We start from the raw sequence: 23,521 nt of genomic DNA on the forward strand, positions 1-23,521 counted from the left end.
GTTTGAGGGGAGGGTGGATGGGCAGAAAAGAAAGGATGTCATGCGCTGGAGGCTGGAGGAAGTGTGGCCAGTTTGGCTGGAACAGAGAGGCCTGGAAGGAGGGAGGGAATGAGCTGGAAAGGTAGGCAGGGGACAGTCTTTGTGGAATTTTGAGGGCCTTGTTATGGATTTTGGTCTTAAACCTAAAATACATGGGGAACCATTGCTGGACTTTGTGACAGTAGTTGACAGGCTTTCATTTTTCATGGGATGAGGCAGAGAGAAGGGACGAGACAGCAGTACAGTGTCTGCAGGGAGATGAGTTGGGATGCTGTTGCAGTGGACCAGATTGGAGATGAAAGTTGAACAAATGGAGAAATGTTATTTATTAATTTAGCAAACTTGTATGTAATGCCTACCACATGGCTAGCTACTCTTTTAAGTGCTTTACAGAATATTAACTCATTTAATTATGGATATGGGAAATATTTAAGAGGTGGGAATAATAGGTCCTCGGTTAAATATGGGAGGTGAAGGAAATTTTTAACTAGGTTTTCATAGAATGGATTTGGTAGAGAAATTTATGTTCTCATTGACGTTAATTTCAGAGATGCATCCATTGAGAGTTAACATGAGTCGTAGTGGAAAAGAATCACCTCCTGCTCATTGCCAAGAATACCCTCTCATCCCCCAGAGAGATCTGTCCACTTTAGGATATGAAGCTGGACAAGGAAGCCAACTCATAGTGCTGTTACGTGAACAGTGTGAACTCTGTGATGGTCCCTGAATTTGGAGTTCCCAGCTCCGGATATCATTGAATTAGGAATCACAAGCCTGCTTTATCCATATATATATATATATATATATATATATATATATATATATTTTAATATTCTAACTCGTTCAGCTAGGTGTACCTCATTTGACCAAAGAGACATTTCATCTTCAAAACTAAACATTTTGTGTTGTGAGATGTACAGCTGATTGTCTAACTCATTAAGTATTTGGTTTCATGATTTGTTTTAAAATTTTTTATTGGTAAATATTAGAATAAAGACACATTGTTTAATAATGTGAGAAAATTCAAAATCAGGAAAATCTAACAGAGGGTCACAGTGTTCTTAGGTGTCTGAGAGTATTCAAAAAGATCGGTGTAATATCTATGGTAAGTTTCAGACACACTGTTTCATAAATCTTGATGTCATAACCCCTCCCCTTTTGTCCTTCTGTCGTAGTCATGTGTAGACTCAGTCTTCTGTCAGGCCCTGGGTCCTAACCTGCACTAAGATGGGGAGATTGGGAGAGCCCTAGCTCACCAGTCCAGACGACTCCACGTCAGCCCAAGCTCACTACAAGTTTTGGCCTAATTTATTAAACCTGCCTCTCCAACTGCATGTCCACATATTTCCTGTCCTTAGACTTTACATTATATATCTGTTTGCTGGCATATCTGTTCTTTCTTGGGTCTTCCTGATCCAAGATCCAAGATTTTACCTTTTGTCATGCTCTTTAGATACCATTTTCTGCTCTCATTACTGGCTTTCTCGTTATCTCCAACATTGCTGATATTCAGCCATTATGCATCCTTATGACTGTACTGGTATTTACAGCCAGAAGCTGTTCTGATTGTCCTCTGTACTGATAGCTGAATATTTTAAATATGACACCTGACAGGTGTCTGGCCTATTATCCTGGTTAGGCCCCATGTCATTGAGTTCTGGCTTGTTCCACTACTGGCCACGCTCTTAGACTTCCTTTCTGGAAGTAGCTATGCTTATAGTCTCTCTGACCCATTGATAGGACATAGTTTACTAGCGTTTTGCAGGATGGAATAGGCTGTGTTCTCAATTATTTCTCCTTCTAATCACCTGTTAATGCATGATGTCAACAGGATGTTGCTTGTTCAGTGGGATTTCTCACAATTTCATTTTGAGTCTACTAGTTGGTTTTCATTAAGCATGCTATTTCCCAATTTAAAAAAAATTTTCTAAAATGAGTAAAGTTTTAAGGGTTTTTACAAAAAGAGAATTAAAGAGAAATTCGTTTGAATGGGAAAGGCTGTAGAAGCCAAATTCCAAACTGTCAGACCTGTTTTTACTAGAAGATGATGAATTGTAAATGTGATGGTAGTTCATAGTAGAAAATCATATGAATTGTTTTAGAAGCTGAATTTTCAGTTATATTTATTGACATGTGATACAGAAACTAGTTAGCAAAGGCATTCATAAAAAATGAAGAATGACTTAATATCCATCAACATGTAATATAGTAACAGTATAACATAATAACAAAATACAGATTTATATTAGATGCATTAAATGGATCTTTTTTGTTTAAAAAAGGCTTCACTGATGTTTCCACCAGCTTTATTCATAATTATCAAAACTTGGAAGAAACCAAGAGGTGCTTCAGTAGGTAAATGGATAAATAAATGTGGTGCATCCCGACAATGGAATAGTATTCAGTGCTAAAATGAAATGAGCTATCAAGCCATGAAAAGACTTGTAGGAAACTTAAACGCTGGTTACTAAGTGAAATAAGCCAGTTTGAAAAGGCTACATACTATTTAATTCCAACAATATGACATTCTGGAAGAGACAAAACTATGGAGACAGTAAAAAGATGAGTGCTTGCCAGGGGCTAGGGAGAAGGAGGATTTTTAGGGCAATGAAACTTCTCTGTGTGATACTATAATGATGGATACATTTGTTCAAACTCATAGAATTTACAACACAAAGAGTGAATCCTAATGTAAACTGTGGACTTTGGGTGATAATGATGCGTCAATGCAAGTTCATCATTTGTAACAAATGTACCACTCTGTTGGCAGATGTAGATAATGAGAGAGGCTGTGCATGTGTGGCAACATGTGTCCATGTGTGGTATATGGGATATTGCTGTACCTTCCTCTCAGTTTTGCTGTGAACCTAGAACTAAAAAAATAGCCTTTAAAAAACAAAAAGAAGATGAAGTTAAAAAAAGAAAAAGCTTCACATAAAATTTTGGAGCAGTATATGAGTGAGTCATTCTTATTGTAGGGAGACTATGGAAGAAAAGAAAATGATGATTCCAAAAAAACAGCTTTAGTAATCATCTTGAAGATAAGGTTAGCAGTGTGTTCCTATGCAGAGTACAAAGGCAGTGTATGGCCCTGGGTTGATGTATAGGGCCTAGTAAGGTTCAAATAGAAAGGGTTCAAATGGAAAGTAATTGCTTTGGCTGCTGTGTAAAGTTGTTTCCTCTGCTAAGAGGCAGGGATAACTATGAAGGAATATTTTTCAGGAGTCTACATAGACTGTTAATAGGATTGGAACTTAAAATTTAGCTATGCAGAAAGAAGAATGGGGATTACTTTCAGCAGTGATGGACTTTGATGGCTAGGCTAGGTATAGAATATAAGGCACAGGGAAGAATCAATAGTGGTTCCAAAGTTTACGTCATTGAAATTTCACCCTTTGTAATCATGCATAACCAAAGGCAGAGAGTTGACAGGGCGCCAAGGTATGTGGTTTGGGGCGCAGACAGTGAATAAAGTCAAGTGACTGAAACCGGAGAGAAAAATCAGTTTATCAAGATTTCTAGTGTGAACTGGGAAAACCCTGTATGATTTTTTAAAATTAGGTCTTTGAATTGTTTTATTGATCCTTCACTTTGCTTCCTAGAGTTTTGCCCCTGACATGCATTTGTTTAACTCTCTCTGAGTTGCTTGATGGATATTATTTGTGGTATTATATAAATGGGTTTCCTTATTTATGATGTTTTTGAAACTTTTTAGTGGTCAGACTTAGTTTTAAATAAAATCATTGTATAGAACCAACTCTTCCACTTTAGAAGAGTAGTGTAAGGCCGTGGTTCTTAGCCCTTGCTGCACATTAGAGTCATATTGGGGAGTTTTCAAAAACATACAGATGCCTGGGCCTCACTCCAAAGAGTTTGATTTTGATTTGAGGAATTGCCTGAGAAGGCCAGCAAAGACTGGAATCAGGTCAGAAAACTTGACTTTGCCAGAATGCTGAGAGTGGATATGAAATCTTTTTCCAGGGGTGGAATCATAATCAACAGTCTGACAGGGACAAGCTTCTATGTTTGCCAATTTACTAATTTACAATGAGTGATATGCCAAGTGAATGTTAATGCTAGAGCTGGCAGACCCTCCTTTGCTCTCCTTGTGGGGTAGGTCATACAAAGCTAAATTGTAATCAGAAAGTCACACGGAGAGCCTAAACATCAAAGAAATTTGTATCTGTGTTGCTTTTCTATAGGGGCCAAAATACTCATCCTTTTGTCCAGCCTACTGGACTGTACTTAGGTGGTCATTGCATTTCTCTGAGCATCGTGTTGTGTTCACTTTCCCTTTACCTTGCCAGCAGTAGATCTAATTATTCTTTTTTAATATTTGCCAGTCTGATGTGTATAAAATGAAAGCTCATTGCTAGTTTAATGTGCATTTTTTGGGCACTACAAAGTTTGAGTATTTTTTTTGTTTGTTGTCTTTTCAGATTGGTTCTTATGTGAATTGCCTAATTATAATGTGCCAATTTTTCTCTATTGTGTTGTCTTTTTCTTCTTATTTTGTAAGAGCTCTTTGAATGTTTTATATTTTCTGTCATCTGAATTATATTTTTTTCAAGCTTTGTCCTTTCTTGTTTATGATATCATCTGCCTTATAAATAGTTTAAATTTTTATTCGGTTGAATGCATTCATCTTTTTCATAATTTTGAGCTTTATGTCTTGGCTGAGGTCTCTTTTCCCCTGGATTATACATGTTGACTCTGAATTTTTTTTCTCAGACTTTTGAAAATTAACTCTTAACTTCGTGTCCATCTGGAGATTAGTTTCTGAATATATTTTACTTATTTTTCCCCAGATGAATAGCCAGATATTTTAATATTATTACTAAATAAATCATCCTCCTCCCTTGGATTTTGCCTCTGTTGAATTCTTATTCTGGGACTTTTGCGGGATTCTTTAATCTTTTACATTAATCTGATTTATCTACATTTAAGTTCACTGAGTTGATTACTTATATTATGTTATGATATAGTCATATGTTTTGATATGATGTTTTGATTATAGTTATAATCTGTTTTGATTATAGTTGTATTATCTTCTGATTTAGAAAATATTCTTTGTATTTTTTTAAAATGATTTTTTTTTAGCTTTTCCTCCAAGTATACTTTAAGATGATTTTAGCCAATACAACCTGAACAAAATAGTATTGAAATCTTAATTGGAATTGTACTAATTAATAAAATAATTTGTGAGAATTGACATTATAACAGCGCTTCCATCTACAAATATATCTTTCCATTTGCTCAGATCTTTTTTTATGACCTTTAAGAAGTTCTTGTAATTTCGTCCATGTAAGTCCTATACTTTTGTTATTAAATTTATCCTCACCTATTTTATATTTGTAAATAGATATTTATCCGTTTTCATTGCTAGGTAGTTATTGCTAGTTAATATAGAAAGTTTCATGTCTTTTTTTTTAATATTTATAACAATGATTTCATTTTCTTCTATCACATTTACTTATATTATCCCATAACCTCCAGGATGGTGCTGAATAATAAGGCAAGAATCAGTATCTTTGTTTAGTTTCTGTTTCCATTGAAATAGGTTCGGTGTTTTGAAATCTGTAATGGTATTCGCTGCTGGTATTTGGTAAATATTTTATTTTCTTTGTCTCTGGCTGCTGGATACCAGCAGATGTGCAGTTGTATTTCCTTGTCTGCTAATTGAGTGTGGGCCAAACAGCTAGAGTATTTTCAAGTGTAACCACAAGAGTGCTGGAAGGGAAAGCAGTCTCAGCCTCTGTGAGCCTCTTTTAACGACCAGTTAGGATGTTAGGAGGAAGCCCCTTTGCTCTTTGTCTTCTTACATCATCTCAGCCTGAAGCAGAGAGGACTCAGCCCACCTATTTAGATTTTACTCAACTTCTTTGAGGTCAAAGAAGATGGCTACATATCCATATGCAGTTATTTCCCTGTCCCAGGCCCTGAGTCTAGGCATGCCTCCTGGATGAAGTTCTGTAGGATTCTCTTGTTCAGATGTTCACTTCAGGGCTTTCCTGTGCTGGTCCCAGGCTCACGTTTGGCTAGAGGAGGAAGGTTTGCCACAGTAGGTGGTTTTTAATGGGCAGCAAATATTTTTATTGGCAGAGGAGCAGAGAACAAAAGTGAAAACATCTTTCTTGTTGCTTCTGATACAGATCCATGGTTGAGTTATAACTCAACTTGTTCATTTTCTATCAAAAGCTTAGGGAGATTAAATAATGTGACCAAGATTATAATCACACTAAGTAGCCAAGTCAAGTCTAGGGCCCTTGTCTTCTGACTCCTAAGTTCATGCATGTTTTAAAAAGTACCACATTATTTCTAGATTTTTAGAAGAGTTTCTTAGTTAAGCTTCTGAAGGTTCAAGAGTACAAGAAAATATTAACCTCAGTGAGACTCTAGCTGAGTGAATAATGGATTGTTTAGATGATAGGTCATTTTTCTTGAGTTTTATAATAAGTGATATTTCTGTAGTAGATTTCAAGTAAAAAACATTGGAGATGTGCCAAAAATGTCATAGGACTTCTATGTTTAGAAATTGTTTTTAATAGGAACAGTTTAGACTTGGATAAATAAACATTTTAAGAACAGCTGTCCAAAGAACAAGAGAAAGTCTTAGTTTTTCTGTCCATTGAAATTCAACCAAAAGTAAAAAAAGTTGCACTGAATAGTGGGGGAAAATGATTTCATTCACACAGAATAGAAACTTAAAAAGTAGTTAGGAATAGAATGAATGAGAATTAGATAGATCTCCTATGAAGGAAAATGTCCATTTTTCTTTGAGTATGCTAAAGAAGACACATTAATAAGGATATGCCAGGTTTTAGACAAGAAGTCTTGATTAAGACATCAGTTTTCTTATAATTAATTTGTGAAGCTATGCATAAGCTTAGACGTATAAGTGAGTGGCATTAGCTGAGAAAGTACTGAAGATGATGACTAAAAAGGGGTATTTGTGCCAACAGACAATAAAACCTATTGTAAAGCTACAATAATTAAAAGTATGAGGGGGCTGGCCCAGTGGTGCAGTGGTTAAGTTCGCATATGTTCTGTTTTGGTGGCCCGGGGCTCGCCAGTGCGGATCCCGTGTATGGACCTAGCACCGCTTGTCAAGCCATGCTGTGGCAGGCATCCCATGTATAAAGTAGAGGAAGATGGGCACGGATGTTAGCTCAGGGCCAGTCTTCCTCAGCAAAAAGAGGAGGATTGGTGACAGATGTTAACTCAGGGCTAATCTTCCTCAAAAAGAAAAAATTTTTTTTAAATTGAGAAAAAAAGTATGCTACTGACACAAAACAGAGTGTTAATGAGCAGAATAGAAAGCCCAGAAAGCATATTTGAGTATGGATTCAGTTTATGATGGTGAATAAAATCAGTGACAGAATTTCAGTAAAGGAACTGAGAAGAATTGATTAAATATTGGGAAGAAAAATAAAATAACATCTTTATTGCATACCACCCAAATAAATTCCAGTTGGATGACAGATTTAAATGGAATAAATAAAATGAACTAAAAAAGAGGTACAATATTGGTAAATATAAATCTAATCAAAGTGGGGAAGCCTTTTCTTTTTAAGCCCATTTTATGTAAATGAATTTGAAGATGAAACCAAAGTATTTGATTTGGGAAATAGTTATTCTAAGCAAATAGTGTGTTAGTAATCTAGACCTTTAAAGGAGAAAACAGGATATATCAAAATCTGGCGATTCTGAAGGAAATAAAGCCTCTGATCTGAAAGTTCTTAGAGACTCAGGACCTGAGTTCACATTCCCCTCTCATGTGACAAGGGACTTTAATTAGGAGTCAATTTCCTCATTATCACTGGATGATAACTGGAAGTGGAGTTTTGGGTCTAGTTCCTGGCAGGAATTTTACCAGCTAGTTGTTAAAACCATTGGTGGCTTGAAATCAGTCACGATGAGCGATGAGCGACTTTTCACAATGGAAATTGGCAAATGCCACAAATCAGGACTTTTCTTTTTTTGAAAGAGCCACATGCCAGCATCTCACTTCAAATAAGAATAGGTTTGTTAGGATAAAATGAGATAATATGCAAAATGCTTTAATAAAGTATTAGTGTTTCATTTTCATCCGAAATAAACAGTGTCTGGTGTGAATGTCCTTCATTCATGAAGGAATTTTGAGGCATATCTTGCCTTATAGCAAACTGTTTGTGCACTGAGTCATCAAATGGTGCTTTCGTATTGTATCTCTCAACACCCACAACATGCACATTCCTTATGTTTTCTTTTTTCCTCGTCAGCTATGGTTGGTTTCAAATGTCCAGTCTTCCTCTGGCTTGTTGGTTGAAAGGTACACCAATCCACCTGGCCTCCCAGAAGTGGAAATTTGCTATTATTCCCTAATCCTGATTTTGTTCTTTCTTTGTGCTTTCAATGTATCTACCATATAATCTGATTTTATTTTTGACTTTTTATCTGTAATGGACTTATAAACCGTTTCCTTTCTCTGAGTGATCCAAGGATGTTATTGTTTTATGCTTGAGCGTGAGCTGTTGTTTATTTTCACTCTTCCCAGGCATCTTTGGTGCTGGCTGACAGGGCTAAAATAGGCTTTTCTCTCTTTCTTTTCTTTTTGTGTTTTTAAAATTAAAAGACCTTATTTTTTAGAGCCGTTGCAAGTTTTCAAAAAAATTTGAGCAGAGAGTAGAGAGTGGCCTTGCCTGCCCCCAGTTTCTCCTATTTTAACATTTTACCTTAGTGTGGTACATTTGTTATAATTGATGAACCTGCGTTGACACATCCTAGTCACCCAAAGTCCATAATTTATGTTAGTATTCACCCCTTATGTTGTACATTCCATGGATTTTGACAAATATAGTGACATGTGTCCATCATTTCAGGACCATACATAATAGTTTATGGCCTTAAAATTTCCTTTGCTCCCCTTTTCATCCTTCCCTTTCTTTCTCTCCCCAACCTGAACTCCTGGCAACCACTGATCCATAGTTTTATTTTTCCATAATGTCATATAATTGGAATCCTATAGTATGCAACCTTTTCATAGTTCTTCTTTCACTCAGTAATATGCATTTAAGTTTCTGCCACTTCTTTTAATGGCGTGATAATTCATTTCTTTTTTATTGCTGAGTAATATTCCACTGTCTGGATATACCACAGTTTATTTATCCACTCACCTATTGAAGGACATCTTGATTGGATCCAAGTTTTGGCAATTATGAATAAAGCTGCTATTAACATCTATGTTCAGGTTTTTGTGTGGACATGTTTTCAACTCCTTTGGTTAAATGCCAAGGAGTCCAATGCTGAATCATATGATAAGAATATGTTTGGTTTTGTAAGAAACTTTCAAACTGTCTTCCAAAGTGGCTGTACCATTCTGCATTCCAGGGATGAATGCAAGGTTCTGTTGTTCCATATCTTCTCCAGCATTTGGTGTTGTCAGTGTTCTGGGTTTTACCTATTGTAATAAGTGTATTACAGTGTTATCTCATTGTTTTGTTTTGTTTTGTTTCGGGGAAGATTAGCCCTGAGCTAACATCTGCCAATCTTCCTCTTTTTTTTTTTTTTTCTGAGGAAGACTGGCCCTGAGCTAACATCTGTGCCCATCCTCCTCTACTTTATATGTGGGATGTCCACCACAGCATGGCTTGCCAAGCGGTGCCATGTCCGCACCTGGGATCCGAACCGGTGAACCCCAGGGCCGCTGAAGCAGAACGTGCACACTTAACCGCTGTGCCACTGGGCCGGCCCCTCATTGTTGTTTTAATTTGCAATTCCCTGAAGACATATGATATGGAGTATCTTTTCATATGCTTATTTATTATCTGTATGTCTTTTTTGGTGAGGGTCCAATTCAGATCTTTTGCCTGTTTTTTAATTGGATTGTTTGTCTTCCTATTGTTGAGTTTTAAGAATTCTTTATGTATTTTGGATACCAGTCCTTTATCAGATATGTGTTTTGCAAAGGTTTTTCTCCCAATCTGTATCTTCTCTTTTCATTTTCTTAAAGGTGTCTTTTGCAGAGCTGAAGTTATTAATTTTAATGAAGTTCAATTTATCAATTTTTCTTTCATGGGTTGTGCTTTGGTGTTGTATCCAAAAAGTCATCACTAAACCCAAGAACTCCTAGATTATCTCCTAACTTATATTCTGGGAGCTTTATAGTTTTGTGTTTTATATTTAGATCTATGATTCTTTTTGAGTTAATTTTTGTGAAAGTTGTAGGGTCTGTGTCTGGATCCTTTTTTTTTTTTTTTTTTGGCCTGTGGATGTCCAGTTTTTCCAGCACCATTTGTTGAAAAGACTATCTTTGTTTCATTGTATTGCTCTTGCTCCTTTGTCAAAGATCAGTTGACTGTATTTATGGGGGTCTATTTCTGGGCTCTCTATTCTGTCCCATTGATCTGTTATTCTTTCACCAATACCACACTGTCTTGATTACAGTAGCTTTATAGTAAGGGAGTGTCGGTCATCCAACTTTGTTCATCTCCTTCAATATGGTGTTGGCTGTTCTGGGTCTTTTGCCTTTCCATATAAACTTTAGAATCAGTTTGTTGATATCCACAAAGTAACTTGCTGGCATAGGCTTCTTTTTTAAACTAAGAATTTTGCTTTTGCTTTTTTTAATTCAGAGGCATTTTTGACTTCTGTTCTTGTTCCAAGGTCATTTGCCTTACACCTTTTCTTTCTTAGGTGGTCATCAAAATCTTACTGTTAGCCAGTATAAGTAATAATTATTATACTAGTGAGCAAGCGTATGGTACTTTGTTACACGTCTGCGTTATATAAATCTGTGCATAAATATATGCATGTAATATGCATGTATATATATATATATATATAAGTTTGTGGCTATAAAGTACTAATTTTTCTCCCTAAAGACCTGTCCTGGGGGATGAGAGGCTTCAGACAGCTTTCCCACACTGCAGTGGGGTGTCTTTAAAGTATATATACCTGTCCCTACCCATCCCTGTCTAAAGCACCCGAATTATTGAGAATCATTGTGTATTTTGAGGAATGTCACTATTTAGAGTGTAGCACATAAGATAATAGTAGAGGCAGAAAAGAGAGGCTGCGAACTGCTGCTGGAAAGTAATGAAACCAAACATGCATCACTTTAGGGGTTTTATGTCTCTTCTTACTTGTCTCTTCTCCTTGACTGAATTTAAATTTCTCAGGGTATAGGAGTCCTGTGAGCGTGAACAAGATAATAATTGTTTCATTAAATATGCTAAATACAATGCTATATATAGAGTAAACCATCTAAAAATACCATATTTACTTTTATTCGTACTTTAAGAGAAAGCCTAGATGTGCTAGCTTTTAATTCCTGTATTTTAATTATTCAGTTAGAGTTTAGTAGATTTATATTCCAAGGATATATAATATGACATTGGGTTTTTACAATTTGTAATTCAATGGCTGAATGTTCTTAAGAACGTTCAGAGTGTTGTCAGTGTTCTTCAGAATTACACTCTAAAATATGTATTATGTCTTTATTCTCTCATAAGCTTGCATAAATTTTTCAGAATTTTATAATAGCATGTAAGGAAATATTACTCTTTAACGTTATAAAATATTTAACTCAAGCAGTCAAGTGACGTCAAGTTAATCTAGTTATGTGGAAACTAGCCTTCTCACCCTGCTTGGACTGATCATTCCTTTTTCTTAACTTTAGCATAATATGAGAAAAATTCACATACCTTCACCAAGGTTGAACATTATGGCGAAATACAAGATTGAGGGGGGAACCATTTAATAGGTGAACAGTGTTGCCTAATTTTTACTTGCTTTTAAAATATTAGTGAGGTTAAATGTTATTTTCATGTTTATTGGCCTCTTCTGTTTTATTCTTTGTAACTTGTCTGTTCATGGCTTTTATCCAGTTTTCAGTTTGGGGGCCTGGGTCTTTTTCTAATTGATGTCATTAGAGTTTTGTGCATGGAGATAAAAGCGATGAACTCTATGTTTATTCCAGGCTGAAGATATTTTTTCCTGCCTTTTAATTTTATTTTGGTTTTATATACATACTGTCTTATGATCTCTTTTCACTTAATTCTATATGTTGTTTCAGCTGTCTTTTATAGTATTCTATTTTTTAGATTATAAAAATAATTTATTTTACTAATCCCATGTTACCAACATTAGGTGGTTTTGTGACCTGAAATTTCAATCATTGGATCTGTTCAGTGTTGCTTTTTAGTATTAATAAATTCAACAAGCATTTATTAAACACTTATTAAGAAAGACAGTTGCAGTAGATTATTTTATTTGATCAAAAACATTTGCTTTTCATAAAAATTGGATTTTTTTAAACTTGAAATATTTTTATTTTGGAAGACAATCCAGATGTTTGGAAGATAAATAATGATTTTCCTAAAACTTTTGGCTTTATTGGCAAATTTCTTAAAATATGCACTTATTATACCTAGGAATATTTATGTTTATGCTTTTTAGGAAGTAGAAGAAAGTAAAGGCGAGTTATTTGAGAAATCATTTTAACTAAATAAAGCTTTGTTTTTCTTTGTGAAGAGACTATTCAAAGACTAAAATGTCATTTAAGAAGTTTGTACCTTGTCATAGTCTAGAATTTAGTACCTAGGTCTATTATAAGGTTTCTTGTAGTTACATTTATTGTAAAGTTAAAGCCAAAGAAACTTTGTAACTCTCTTATGATCTTATGAATCTTAATTAAGGCTTGCAAATCTTAACTAGTGGACAATGTATGTTTTGTATCTAGTACCGTAAGTCAGAATGTTGAAAATGTCTTATTCTCATTTTTATTTTTAAAATCTAAATTAAAATTCTGGAAACTGAGTATCTTTTTCACTATTTTATAATTCTCTAAAGTTATCCAACATAATATGGGTATGAAATATAGAGTATCGTAATGATCCAAAATAATTTTTTAAAATTTAAGATCTCCTTTTTCCACCATGCCATTTGTTAACAGATTCTCTGCTTTATAATACACAGTGTTGGATCATGAATCAGTAAACAAACAAGTCATTGTTTAAAATAAATAGTGTGCACTGTGTTCAAAGGACTGTGAATTTTTGTTTTGATTTGTTCTTATTATATAATTTTAGTTCTAGAATACAATACATATTGTATTTTAATTTAATACAAAGGTATTTATTTTAGGTACAATATTAACAATTTGTAATATTCTTTAGGTTATTTTTATAAATGTATATGTCTTGACATACTGTGTTTGGTAGAGTGGATTTTTATAGTTGACAAACAATTCCTTATGAGTTTGGAGTGTATACATGTAGGATATGACCTATAGTGATACATACACATACATATAGACAGAAATTCAGTGTTTGAGAATTGAGTTCTGCTTCCCTTTTCAAGGAGGGGATTACTTATAAGACAGCATATGAAAGGACAATATCTGGAGATCAAGTTGAGGTAGAGGAGTACCATCTTGCAGATTCTCCATGGGTATTCTAGGCCAAAGGGATGACATAAGCTGAAGTTAGAGAATGGAAGGGTCTGAATTATGCAGCAGGCTGGAAGATCATGGTGACTGGATAAACTCGATAGAAAGCCAGGTAGGCTGCCCAGGCAGTCAACAGAACAGAGCAGGTGAAGATCAACAGCATGCAGTGGTGTGTGCTCTCTTTATGCCACATCTGGTGCAACATAGTGTTTGCCAAGCACCATGACATCCCTATCTGAGTAAAGGGCACCACTATCCTTTGAGCGATTCAAATAAAAATCTGTGAGTCATCATTAATTCCTTTCCTTCTCTTTGATATCCAACCCACTGACGTGATAAATCTCAAATCCTTTTCCTTTCCTCCTGTGCCATTGCCATCGTCTTAGCCCAGGCTCTGATCATCTCACTTGGATTTCTGTAATGGCTTTCCTGATTCTTCATTTGCCCTCTTCCAATCCATTCTCCAGGGGAGCCAGAGAGATCTTTTAAGGAGAAGCCAGATCCTATCCCTCTCCAAGTTAATACTTCCGACTGAATGTTAATTGCCTTTAGAGTTAAATCTAATTTCCCTACAAAGTTCTAAAACTTTGATCCCTGACTAATGATTCTGACCTCATCTCACATTTCCCTCCACCCCTGCTTGCTCTCTTGAGCTCCAGCCACACTGGTGCTTTCTGTTCTTGGTGCTTTGCCTTGCTGTCTCTTTTTCATCATCTAGATCTGAGTTCAAATGTGGCTTCTTCAGTGGGACCTTTCCTGAGCATGCTTTCTAAAGTAGTATTTCAGTCCCCTAACCAATCCCTGTTTCGTTTATTCACATGTTTTGTTTCCTTCATTGCACATGACTTTGTTTAGAGTTCACTCATTCAATATGTATTTATCATATAACTAGTATATGCAGACATTGTTCTAGGTACTTGGGATTCATCAATGAACAAAAAAGACAAAAGAGAATCCCTGTTCTTATGGAATGCACATTACTAGGATAGAAAAACAGTATATAATAAACAAAATACATAACTAAATTATAGTTACTTTGAGCAGTATGTTGGAAGGCAGCAAGTGTAATAGACGGAGAGTACGGTCATACAGATTGGGAGATCTGGATGGGGTTTAGGGACAGGATGCATATTAAAGAGGATGGTTATGGTAGGCCTCATTGAGTTGATTATTAAAGTAGAGTTCTTTTGTTTCTTTTATTTTCAGCTTCAGCACCAGTCAGCAAAGTGAATAAATACTGCACTTCTTCCAACTTTCATTCCACTTTGGGAAAAAAGAATTTCATCATGTCAAGCATTACAATTGACCCAGATGTCAAGCCTGGTGAATATGTCATCAAGAGCCTCTTCGCAGAATTTGCTGTTCAAGCTGAAAAGAAAATTGAAGTTGTAATGGCTGAACCCTTGGTGAGTAGAGCTGACCTATAAATCTGAAATATTTTCTTGACTTTTGTATTAACCATTGTAATACAAATTTTCCCAAGGAAATAATATACTTGAAAAAAATATTGAAGGAAGCAAGTCTAAAGAGGCTACATACTGATAATTCCAACTATATGACATTCTGGAAAAGGCAAAACTATAGAGACGGTAAAAAGATCAGGAGTTGGTTGGGGGTGGAGGGATGAATAGACGGAGCACAGAGGATTTTTAGGGCAGTGAAAATACTCTGTATGATACTATAGTGATGGATACATGTCATTATACATTTGTCCAAACCCATAGAATGTACAACACCAAGAGTGAACCCTAACGTAAACTCTGGACTGTGGATGATTAAGATGTGTCACTTGTAGGTTCATCACCTGTAGCAAATGCAACACTCTGGTGGGGGATGTTGATAATGAGGGAGGCTATGCATGTGTAGGGTGAGGGGGTATTTGGGAAAATCTGTCCCTTTAGCTCACTTTTGCTAAAACTGCTCTAAAAAAGTAAAATCATAAAAAATTAAGGGCTAGGTTAGTAGTAAAGTAGTGACTTAGAAAGCTGTAATGACTTTGGAATCTACTTTGATAAGTTACTGCAGGTCACCAAAGAACAAAAATGGATTTCACCAATGGGAATTGTGGAGACAGATAAAACATAAGAGAAAAAAAGGAAAATCTAGAACATTCTGCAAGTTGATGATATGGCAGTAGCCAAACTTGTAATAAACAAGTAAACTTATTTTTAAATGTATGTATAGTACATGAAACATATTAAAGAATAAGAGGGGCTCTATGTGATTTGAGCTTCTAGTGACGAGGGAGGAAGAGGAAGACTGAAGACAAATGTTTGAGTCAGATTCTGAAGAATTGTGAAGGCTGTTGTAGATACAGTTGTTGCACAATAAGAGGGAGAAGAGATTAAAGGTAGAGACTTTTTAGCTATTGTATAGGATTCAAGCTGGAATGCAAGGGTCTTCAACTAGGGCATTAACCATGAAGATGGTGGCAGAAGAAAGTGAGACAAATAACAAAAGTAGAATCAGTGGATCTTGACAAATAAATACAAGTAGGTGTTTTGAGTGAAAGTGAAGAGTTAGGGGTTCTTTGAAGTGTTCAAAAAGATGGTAATCTATATACCTAGGTAAAGAACACAGGAATATTGTTGCAGTAGGAAAAGTAAATAGGGTGATTTTTCTTTCGTTTGTTAAGCTTGAGATACTGGTGATCTAAACCACATGGAATTATTTGATAGCTGGAAATTCTTTTGGGGAACTCACAAGAGATGGTGACCAGAAATAGAGATTTTGGCATCTTCTACATGAGGGTGATAATCAAAGCCAAAAGAACAGATGATGATATCAAAGGAAAGAGAGTATAGAATAGCATTATTATTGTCAAATAATATAGACAGGCACTACAATGAACACTGAGAAAATTTTATTGGATTTGGAAATTAACCTGAGAACGGTTTTAGCAGGATGATAGAACTTTAGGAAGTAAGTCTTTGGATTTGAAGGGAGTGGATATGTGATGTACCAAGATCATTTGTAGGTTAGAAGTGAGATGATCATAAAGAAGATGGAGGTGGAGAACGTGACAGCTGAAATTCATTTATTCCTTACACAGCTGCATTAGAGATAGGTATTCACCGCCAATTTGAGACTCAGAGGGTTTGTTACTTATCTGAAGCTCAAAGCCAGTAAGTGGCAGAGTGAGGAGTTAGGCACAATAATGGCTTCAGAACCTGTTGGCTTACTCAATCTGCTATACTTCCTCAGAAGGAAGGGAGGAAAGGAACAAAAGAGAGAATAGCTGATGACCTAAGAAAGGAGGGAAGTTGAAGAAGGTATCGTTATGTGTTCTTACTTTTCTTAGTGAAGTAGGGCTTAACTAAGATTGCTAAGATTGTGAAAGTATGTGAGTGAGGATGTGCCTGCATGTGAGTGAGTTTCTTCCTGATCATTAAGTAGAGAAAGGAAACTACTCTGAGAAAAGCATCTATGAAATAATGTATTTGAAGTTTGAAAAATAATAGTATGTAAAAGATAATTAGCCAACATGTATATTTCAAAACTGTGTAGCTCACTCTATTCAATTTAAATCATTCCATGATTGCTTTCCACATAACAAAGTAATGATTATTTTTATACCAGTGTATATATATTTTATAGCACACATATAATACAAAGTTCTGTTTTAGAAATAAGGTTTACAAGAGCTTATAGATATGAATTAATGATTATAAGATTTGATTATAGATGCACTTAATCTATAAAAAGTTAATTTTCTCCATCAATAGCCTGTGAATTACATGATAGATTGCTACACTAACCTACTTAAACAGCAACGGTAAGAAAGGGAACTACTTTTTAAAAAATACACATTAAAAAACATTTATGGAACATGGTGACTATAGTTGATAATACTGTATTGTATAATTGAAATTTGCTAAGAGAGTAGAACTTGTGTTCTCACCCCCAAAAAAGGTTAATATGTGAGGTGATGGATGTGTTAATTAACTCAGTGGTGGGATTGTTTCACAATGTGTACATATACCAAACCCTCTCATTGTACACTTTCAATATATTTCAATTTTGTTTGTCAGTTATATCTCAATAAACCTGAAAAAAGAAAAAAAAAGTTTATGAAAAATTTCGAACTTTGATAAAAGTACAGATTATAGTATAATTAACCCCCCAGGCCCATCACCTAGCTTCAGCAGTTTTCAACTCGCACAGCACGTTTTTAAAACACTTTATTACCTATTTTATAAAACATTTTATAAACAGCACCATGTGGTATGGTCCTGTCAGCTCTCGAATGTTATATATTCTTAAAGGAATTTTAATTTTGAAATGTAAAGGCCTTGAGAGTTAGAATATTAAAAGATAATATAGGTGAAATTCCCTCATTTGACTGAGTCAGTAAAATGGTGATTTTGTGTGTTTCTCCTTCCTTTTTCTTCTGATGCCGCTGTCACTGTCATAGGTTCTGCAGTGGCCTTCCAACCAGTCAAGAGGTGATCTATCGCCTTTCCATTTTCCTTGCTCTCGCCAGACTTTTCTATATCTAAAACAAGTATTAGCACCATTCCTCTTTAAAAATCTCGCTCACTTTTCATTGCTATGAAATAAATTCAAGTTCTTGGTGGGACCTTCCAGCCTCTTCACAGTCTTCTTACTCTTTGTATACTGTCTCTCAGTTCTCCCATCCTGTTGGATGCTGTGACGCTTAATGTTTCCTCTGTGTGTTCTTTTGCCCTGATGTGTTTGTTCTTGTTTTTCTCTTGGTCTAAAATGCTTTTAACTCCCCTGTTTTTTAAACCTTTACTCATCCTTCCAACCTCCCATATGTTCCCTCTAACGTAGTGATCGTCCTCCAAGCTAAATGAATCTTTGTAGTACCATAATAATTTGTTTGTACTCCTAGATTCTGACATTGCCATATTATGGTTGATTGCTTACGTGTTTGTTTCCTCTGATGTGAGCTGCTTGTTGCCCCTCTCTCTGCAGCACCGCCCGTGGTGGTAGGTGCTTAGTAGAAGGTTCTTAGTAAAGGTTTGTATTTTAAGTTGAATTGAGCCCTAAGGCCATTCTGTGGCATGTGTCCTTTGGTCTTCTAACAAAGCATAATGTCATTGTTCTAGCCAGGGTTTCTAATAGTTCTTTCAGAATAGTCTGATGCTGACTGTATTTTATTCATTCATTTAGTAGCTAATTTCAGAAACATCTGTTATGTAAATCTAAGATGAGATGATAAAATTATCATGAATAGTTTTATGAAATTATTCATAAACTAATGAATAGTGGTGAGGATTCCATCAGAAAATAGATGTTTCTCCCCCATCCCCACACCTAGAAGAGTCAGTCCTGCTTACTCTTCCTCACACACCAGGAAGACCCCCAATGTCGTGGGCTGCAGCAGCCAAAGGCAAATACTGGCTGAGAAAATCCCCATATTTTCTAGATTTTTTACCCCTATATTCCTGTATACCAGCATAATTTCTTCTTATCTGCATCAGATCTCTGCCACCTTTGTTTGACTTATATCCAAGTCTGGGTAGATTGTGTATTATCTACCCAGCATCAAGATTAAATAATGAAAATACATTTAATCTGATACTGTCATAATGCTTTTATTATAGCTTCAGATGCATTTACTGTGATTTCATTTATTTTAAAGTTGACTCTGTACCCTTTTAGGTAATAAACAACCATCCAAGAGGACTCTCTTGAGTTTTCAAATGAAACTCTTGCAGGGTCACTGGAAAGAAAATAGCATTCATGGATTGTTAGATACAAGGAGACTGGCACATCCTATGCTCAGTTGGACAGCAGGTTCCAAAAAATCTTAGAAGCACACATGAGAATGGCTTTTGCAAACAGATTTTAATCTACCACTAAAATGAGAGAACCGGCGTCTTTATTCTCATATTAGAAGCCTTAATGAAAGGACGTTAAGGAGGCCAAAAGGTTCAAAGAGTAGCTGAGCTTGATTTTTAGCCACAATTCATTTTCATTTTAGAAGGAAGATTCAGGAATGATGGGCAGTCATTGATTGAAATTGCAGCTTGCAAACTATGCAATCCAATGCCTTAGGTTTCTTTCTTCCTTAAAGGAGGTGAATCAATCCTGGGTGATGATCCAGGCACATCCAAGCTTATCTGTTAATCTTTTAGATGGCCAGTGACTAGAAAAGAAGATGGGAAAAAATGCTTTAACCAATCACCTGCTGGTTTAGACTTTCTGTATTTGGTTTAGACCAGCATTTTTACAACTCTGCTATTTTTTGAGAATAGTAAATATATATATATATATATATTTAAAAATGTCTTCTCCCCATATGATCTCTTATTTCTTCCAAAAATTTTGCTTTCTCCTTACATGTTTATTGTAACATGTTATAGTTTATGACTGAGGCACTAAGCATCTGACTGGGGCCTTTTTGACTTGGTCTTCAGTGTGTAATCAGCTGAACCATCAGTGTTGCCTCTCTTTCTGGGGGCTAGTCAGAATCCCCAGAGAAGCTTCCCCCAGTACCCTAAATGGGAGGGTTTAGGCTTGGCTGCTAGCATTCTGGGTCTCTAGAGGCAGAAGATAACTGGGTTTTGTGATATTTGGTGTATAAATTTTTACTAAGCTCTCTGACTTCAGTATGATAACTTTATCTTCAACTGTACTATCCCTCAGTCAGTGTTTATCTTTTTTGCCCCTTCCTAAAAAGGGCAATTCCTGCGTGGGTAAGGTGGAGGGACAGTCAACCTGCTAAGCAGAGTGAGTGAAGGGAACAAGAGGGAGGGTCTAAATCTTTCTAATCTTTCTTAAACAATCCTTCAATCAGCCCTCTTACTTTTTTTTTTTTTTTTTTGGGTGAGGAAGGTTGGCCCTGAGCTAACATCTGCTGCCAATCCTCCTCTTTCTGTTTAAGGAGGATTGGCCCTGAGCTAACATCTGTGGCAGTCTTCCTCTATTTTGTATGTGGGACACTGCCACAGCATGGCTTGATGAGCAGTGTGTAGGTCCATGCCTGGGATCCAAAACCATGAACCCTGGGCCGCCAAAGCAGAGCATGCGGACGTAATCACTACACCACCAGGCTGGCCCCAGCCCTCTTACTTTTAGCTTCACCTTCACCCACACTTTCAGAGTGCTGAAGTTCTCCATCCTGAGACTTTTGGGAGTTCTGAGTGTCACCTGGATTATCTTTCCTTCACTCTGCATGGCCAGCTCATTCACTTCCCTCCCATTGTGACTCAAGTGTCATCTTCTCAGTGGTCCTTCTATCTAAAATCTCAACCCCCATTCCAATGTCCTATCCTAAAGTCTACCTAAGATAATATATATTTTCTTTGCTTTCTCATTAGACTTTTAGCTCTGTGAGGACAGGGATTGTTTTCCATTGTGTTCGTGGCTGTGTCTCCAGAGCTGAGAGCTGTTCCTACTGTACTGTACACTCAGTAGATGGTTCAGGTGAACGGATGAGTAGCTGCAGGAATGAACAGATGTCTTGACTTTTCCCCTTGCCTGCTTTGGACTCGCTGTTGTTTGGTGAGATAGATAGTTATGCTCTTCCATCTGCTTTTTACCTCTTCTCCCGTTCTCTCTGAACTTTTGGTTTTAAGCTTTTTAAGTGGGATTTTAAGCGTGTGCGTTCACCCTACCATCTTTAATTGCAAATTATTGAAATATTTCAGTATCATTGTTATGCTATCAAAATCTTTTCAATAAACTCTGTGGCTTTCCCTGGAAGCTACATGTTGCTATTGGTGCTCTATACATATATCCTAGTTAAATAACCAATTTAGACTATAAAAGATTGTGAGCCTTAGTGTCATTATTAATTTTTTATATTATTATGAAATAATGACATTATAAAAAGTGGAAATAGTTCTAAAGGTTATGTAATAAAAGTAGTGACTCTTCCTTCCATTCTGAATCAAGATAATCTCTGTCCACAATTTTTAGTCTACCATTGTTTGTGTCTGTTATTTATCTATCTCTGTAGCACCTGCCACCTTTTTAAAAGCACAAATGGGAAGTTTTATCTATATATATGTCTGTGTGTATGTATATATATATATATATATATAATTTTTTTTCCTGTACCTAGATATTTTTATTTAGTGATATAGATTGGAGATGTTCTATATCAGCCCATATCAATTTGTCTCTTTCTTCCTAACAATTTAATATTATTTCAATAAAACTACCACAAAGTTTTTTTTTTATCATTATTTGTTGGTAGGCAGTTTGGGACTTACCTCAATTTGGGACAACTCTGGGAAAAAAATGCCACAGTAAACATTCTTGTACATAAGTCTTTGCATTCATATATATGTGAATATAGAGAATAATTTGTATCCTTTTTGTTGTTGTGATAATGGCTTGCATGTACTATAAACATATTTTTGAATGGTTCATCTTTTCAAAATCTCTTAGCAAAAGACAGTACATCTGCTTGGACCTTGATTAGGGCATCCTCAGCCACACTATAATGACACTGAGAGGTTAATACAAAGTTCCTCGTTAGGAATTTATATTTAATGCAATACACTTATTTCATGTTGTACTAATGGTGACATGAGTATCCTTTTGCATTCAAAAATCATTTCTGGGGGTCAGCCCAGTGGTGCAGTGGTTAAGTTTGCACACTCCACTTCTGTGGCCTGGGGTTTGCCGGTTCAGATCCCAGGTGTGAACCTACTCACCACTTGTCAAACTTTGCTATGGTAGGCATCCCACATGTAAAGGAGAGGAAGATGGGCACAGATGTGAGCTCAGGGCCAGTCTTCCTCAGTAAAAAGAGGAGGATTGGTGGCAGATGTTAGCTCAGGGCTCATCTTCCTCAAATAAATAAATAAATAAAAGAAAAATAAAAAATAACTTTCAAAAAGCATAGTAGAAAGTTTAGAAGATCATTCTAAAAATCTCAACAGAAGAATCAGTCATCATATATTTGAACATAATCCCAGGCAGCTCATATTCAGCAAGTTACGTAACTAAATTTGGGGTAGCCATCAAGGCAAGTAGGTAGAAAAACTGACAAAAGGGATAACACTAAATATGTTATTTTAAATTAAACTAATAATGGTAAATTTTGTTTGAATTAACAGAACAAAAGTAAACTGAAACTAAAATGATTTAGTTTCTGAATTTCAGACAAATGTTTCTTTTACAGAGAGAATAGGTAAGAGATCTTTAAAGCTAAATGTAAACATTAACATATATACAGGGGCTGGCCTGATGGCATAGTGGTTCAGTTCGCGGGCTCCGGTTTGGTGGCCCAGGGTTCGCAGGTTCGGATCATGGGCACAGACCTACGCACCACTCATCAAGCCAGGCTGTTGGCAGCGTCCCACATAGAAGAACTAGAATGACTTACAACTAAGGCATACAACTATGTACTGGGGCTTTGGGGAGGGAGAAAAAAAAAGAGGAAGATTGGCAACAGATGTTAGTTCGGGACCAATCATCCTCACCAAAAAAAGCATTAAAAAAAACCCACTTCTGTTCTGTAACCATAATTCTCTTGATTTTACTGTCTTAGTTCTATCATTAAATGGATTTGCTAGATACCACCAAGCACTGGAAACCCAACAGCAACCCTCAAGTTTAAGAATGTGAAGAAGTAATCTATGTTCTTTGTAGAAAACTCAGAAAATAAAAATAAGCTAGTAATAGTACAACCACGAAACAATCTATATTCCTGGTTCTTATTATTAGTGTATGGTGTATATATATATATATTTCTAGAGCTTTAAATTTACTTATATGTGTATACCACCATATATACATTCTATCCTTTTATAAGAGTATTATATCTATTATTAATTTAGTTAATACATTGAAGATGTTTGCCTAATCTATAAATTTAGTTCTTCCTGTCATTTTACTGGCTTTGCAATATTCTAATTTATTGATATACCATGATTTTTTAACTCAGATTATCCACTGTTGTGCATTGATGTTGCTTTCAGTTTTTACTGTTTACAGTGAATGTCCTTCTATCCACCTTTTGTAAATGTGGACACATTTCTTTTCCCTGGGACATATTCTTTCCTTGGATCAAAGAGGAAATTAAATCTGAAATGATGTTTATATTAGTCAGCATTCTCCAGAGAAGCAGAA

At 35.9% G+C, this 23,521-nt stretch overlaps 1 protein-coding gene across 15 annotated transcripts in view; it reads left to right on the plus strand.

Annotated features, from left to right (window-relative positions):
• The window catches only part of FRYL (FRY like transcription coactivator), a 245,331-nt gene that overhangs the window by 91,635 nt on the left and 130,175 nt on the right, over positions 1–23,521 (plus strand). For all 15 annotated transcript variants that reach the window (XM_070614997.1, XM_070615000.1, XM_070614999.1 and 12 more), the window contains one exon: positions 14,675–14,874. In XM_070614997.1, coding sequence (XP_070471098.1) covers positions 14,755–14,874 — 120 coding nt within the window. In that variant the 5' untranslated portion in view covers positions 14,675–14,754. The remainder of the gene's footprint in view (positions 1–14,674; positions 14,875–23,521) is intronic.

The sequence above is a fragment of the Equus przewalskii genome, chromosome 3 (genome assembly GCF_037783145.1).
Source record: "Equus przewalskii isolate Varuska chromosome 3, EquPr2, whole genome shotgun sequence".
NCBI classification, from domain to species: Eukaryota; Metazoa; Chordata; class Mammalia; order Perissodactyla; family Equidae; genus Equus; species Equus przewalskii.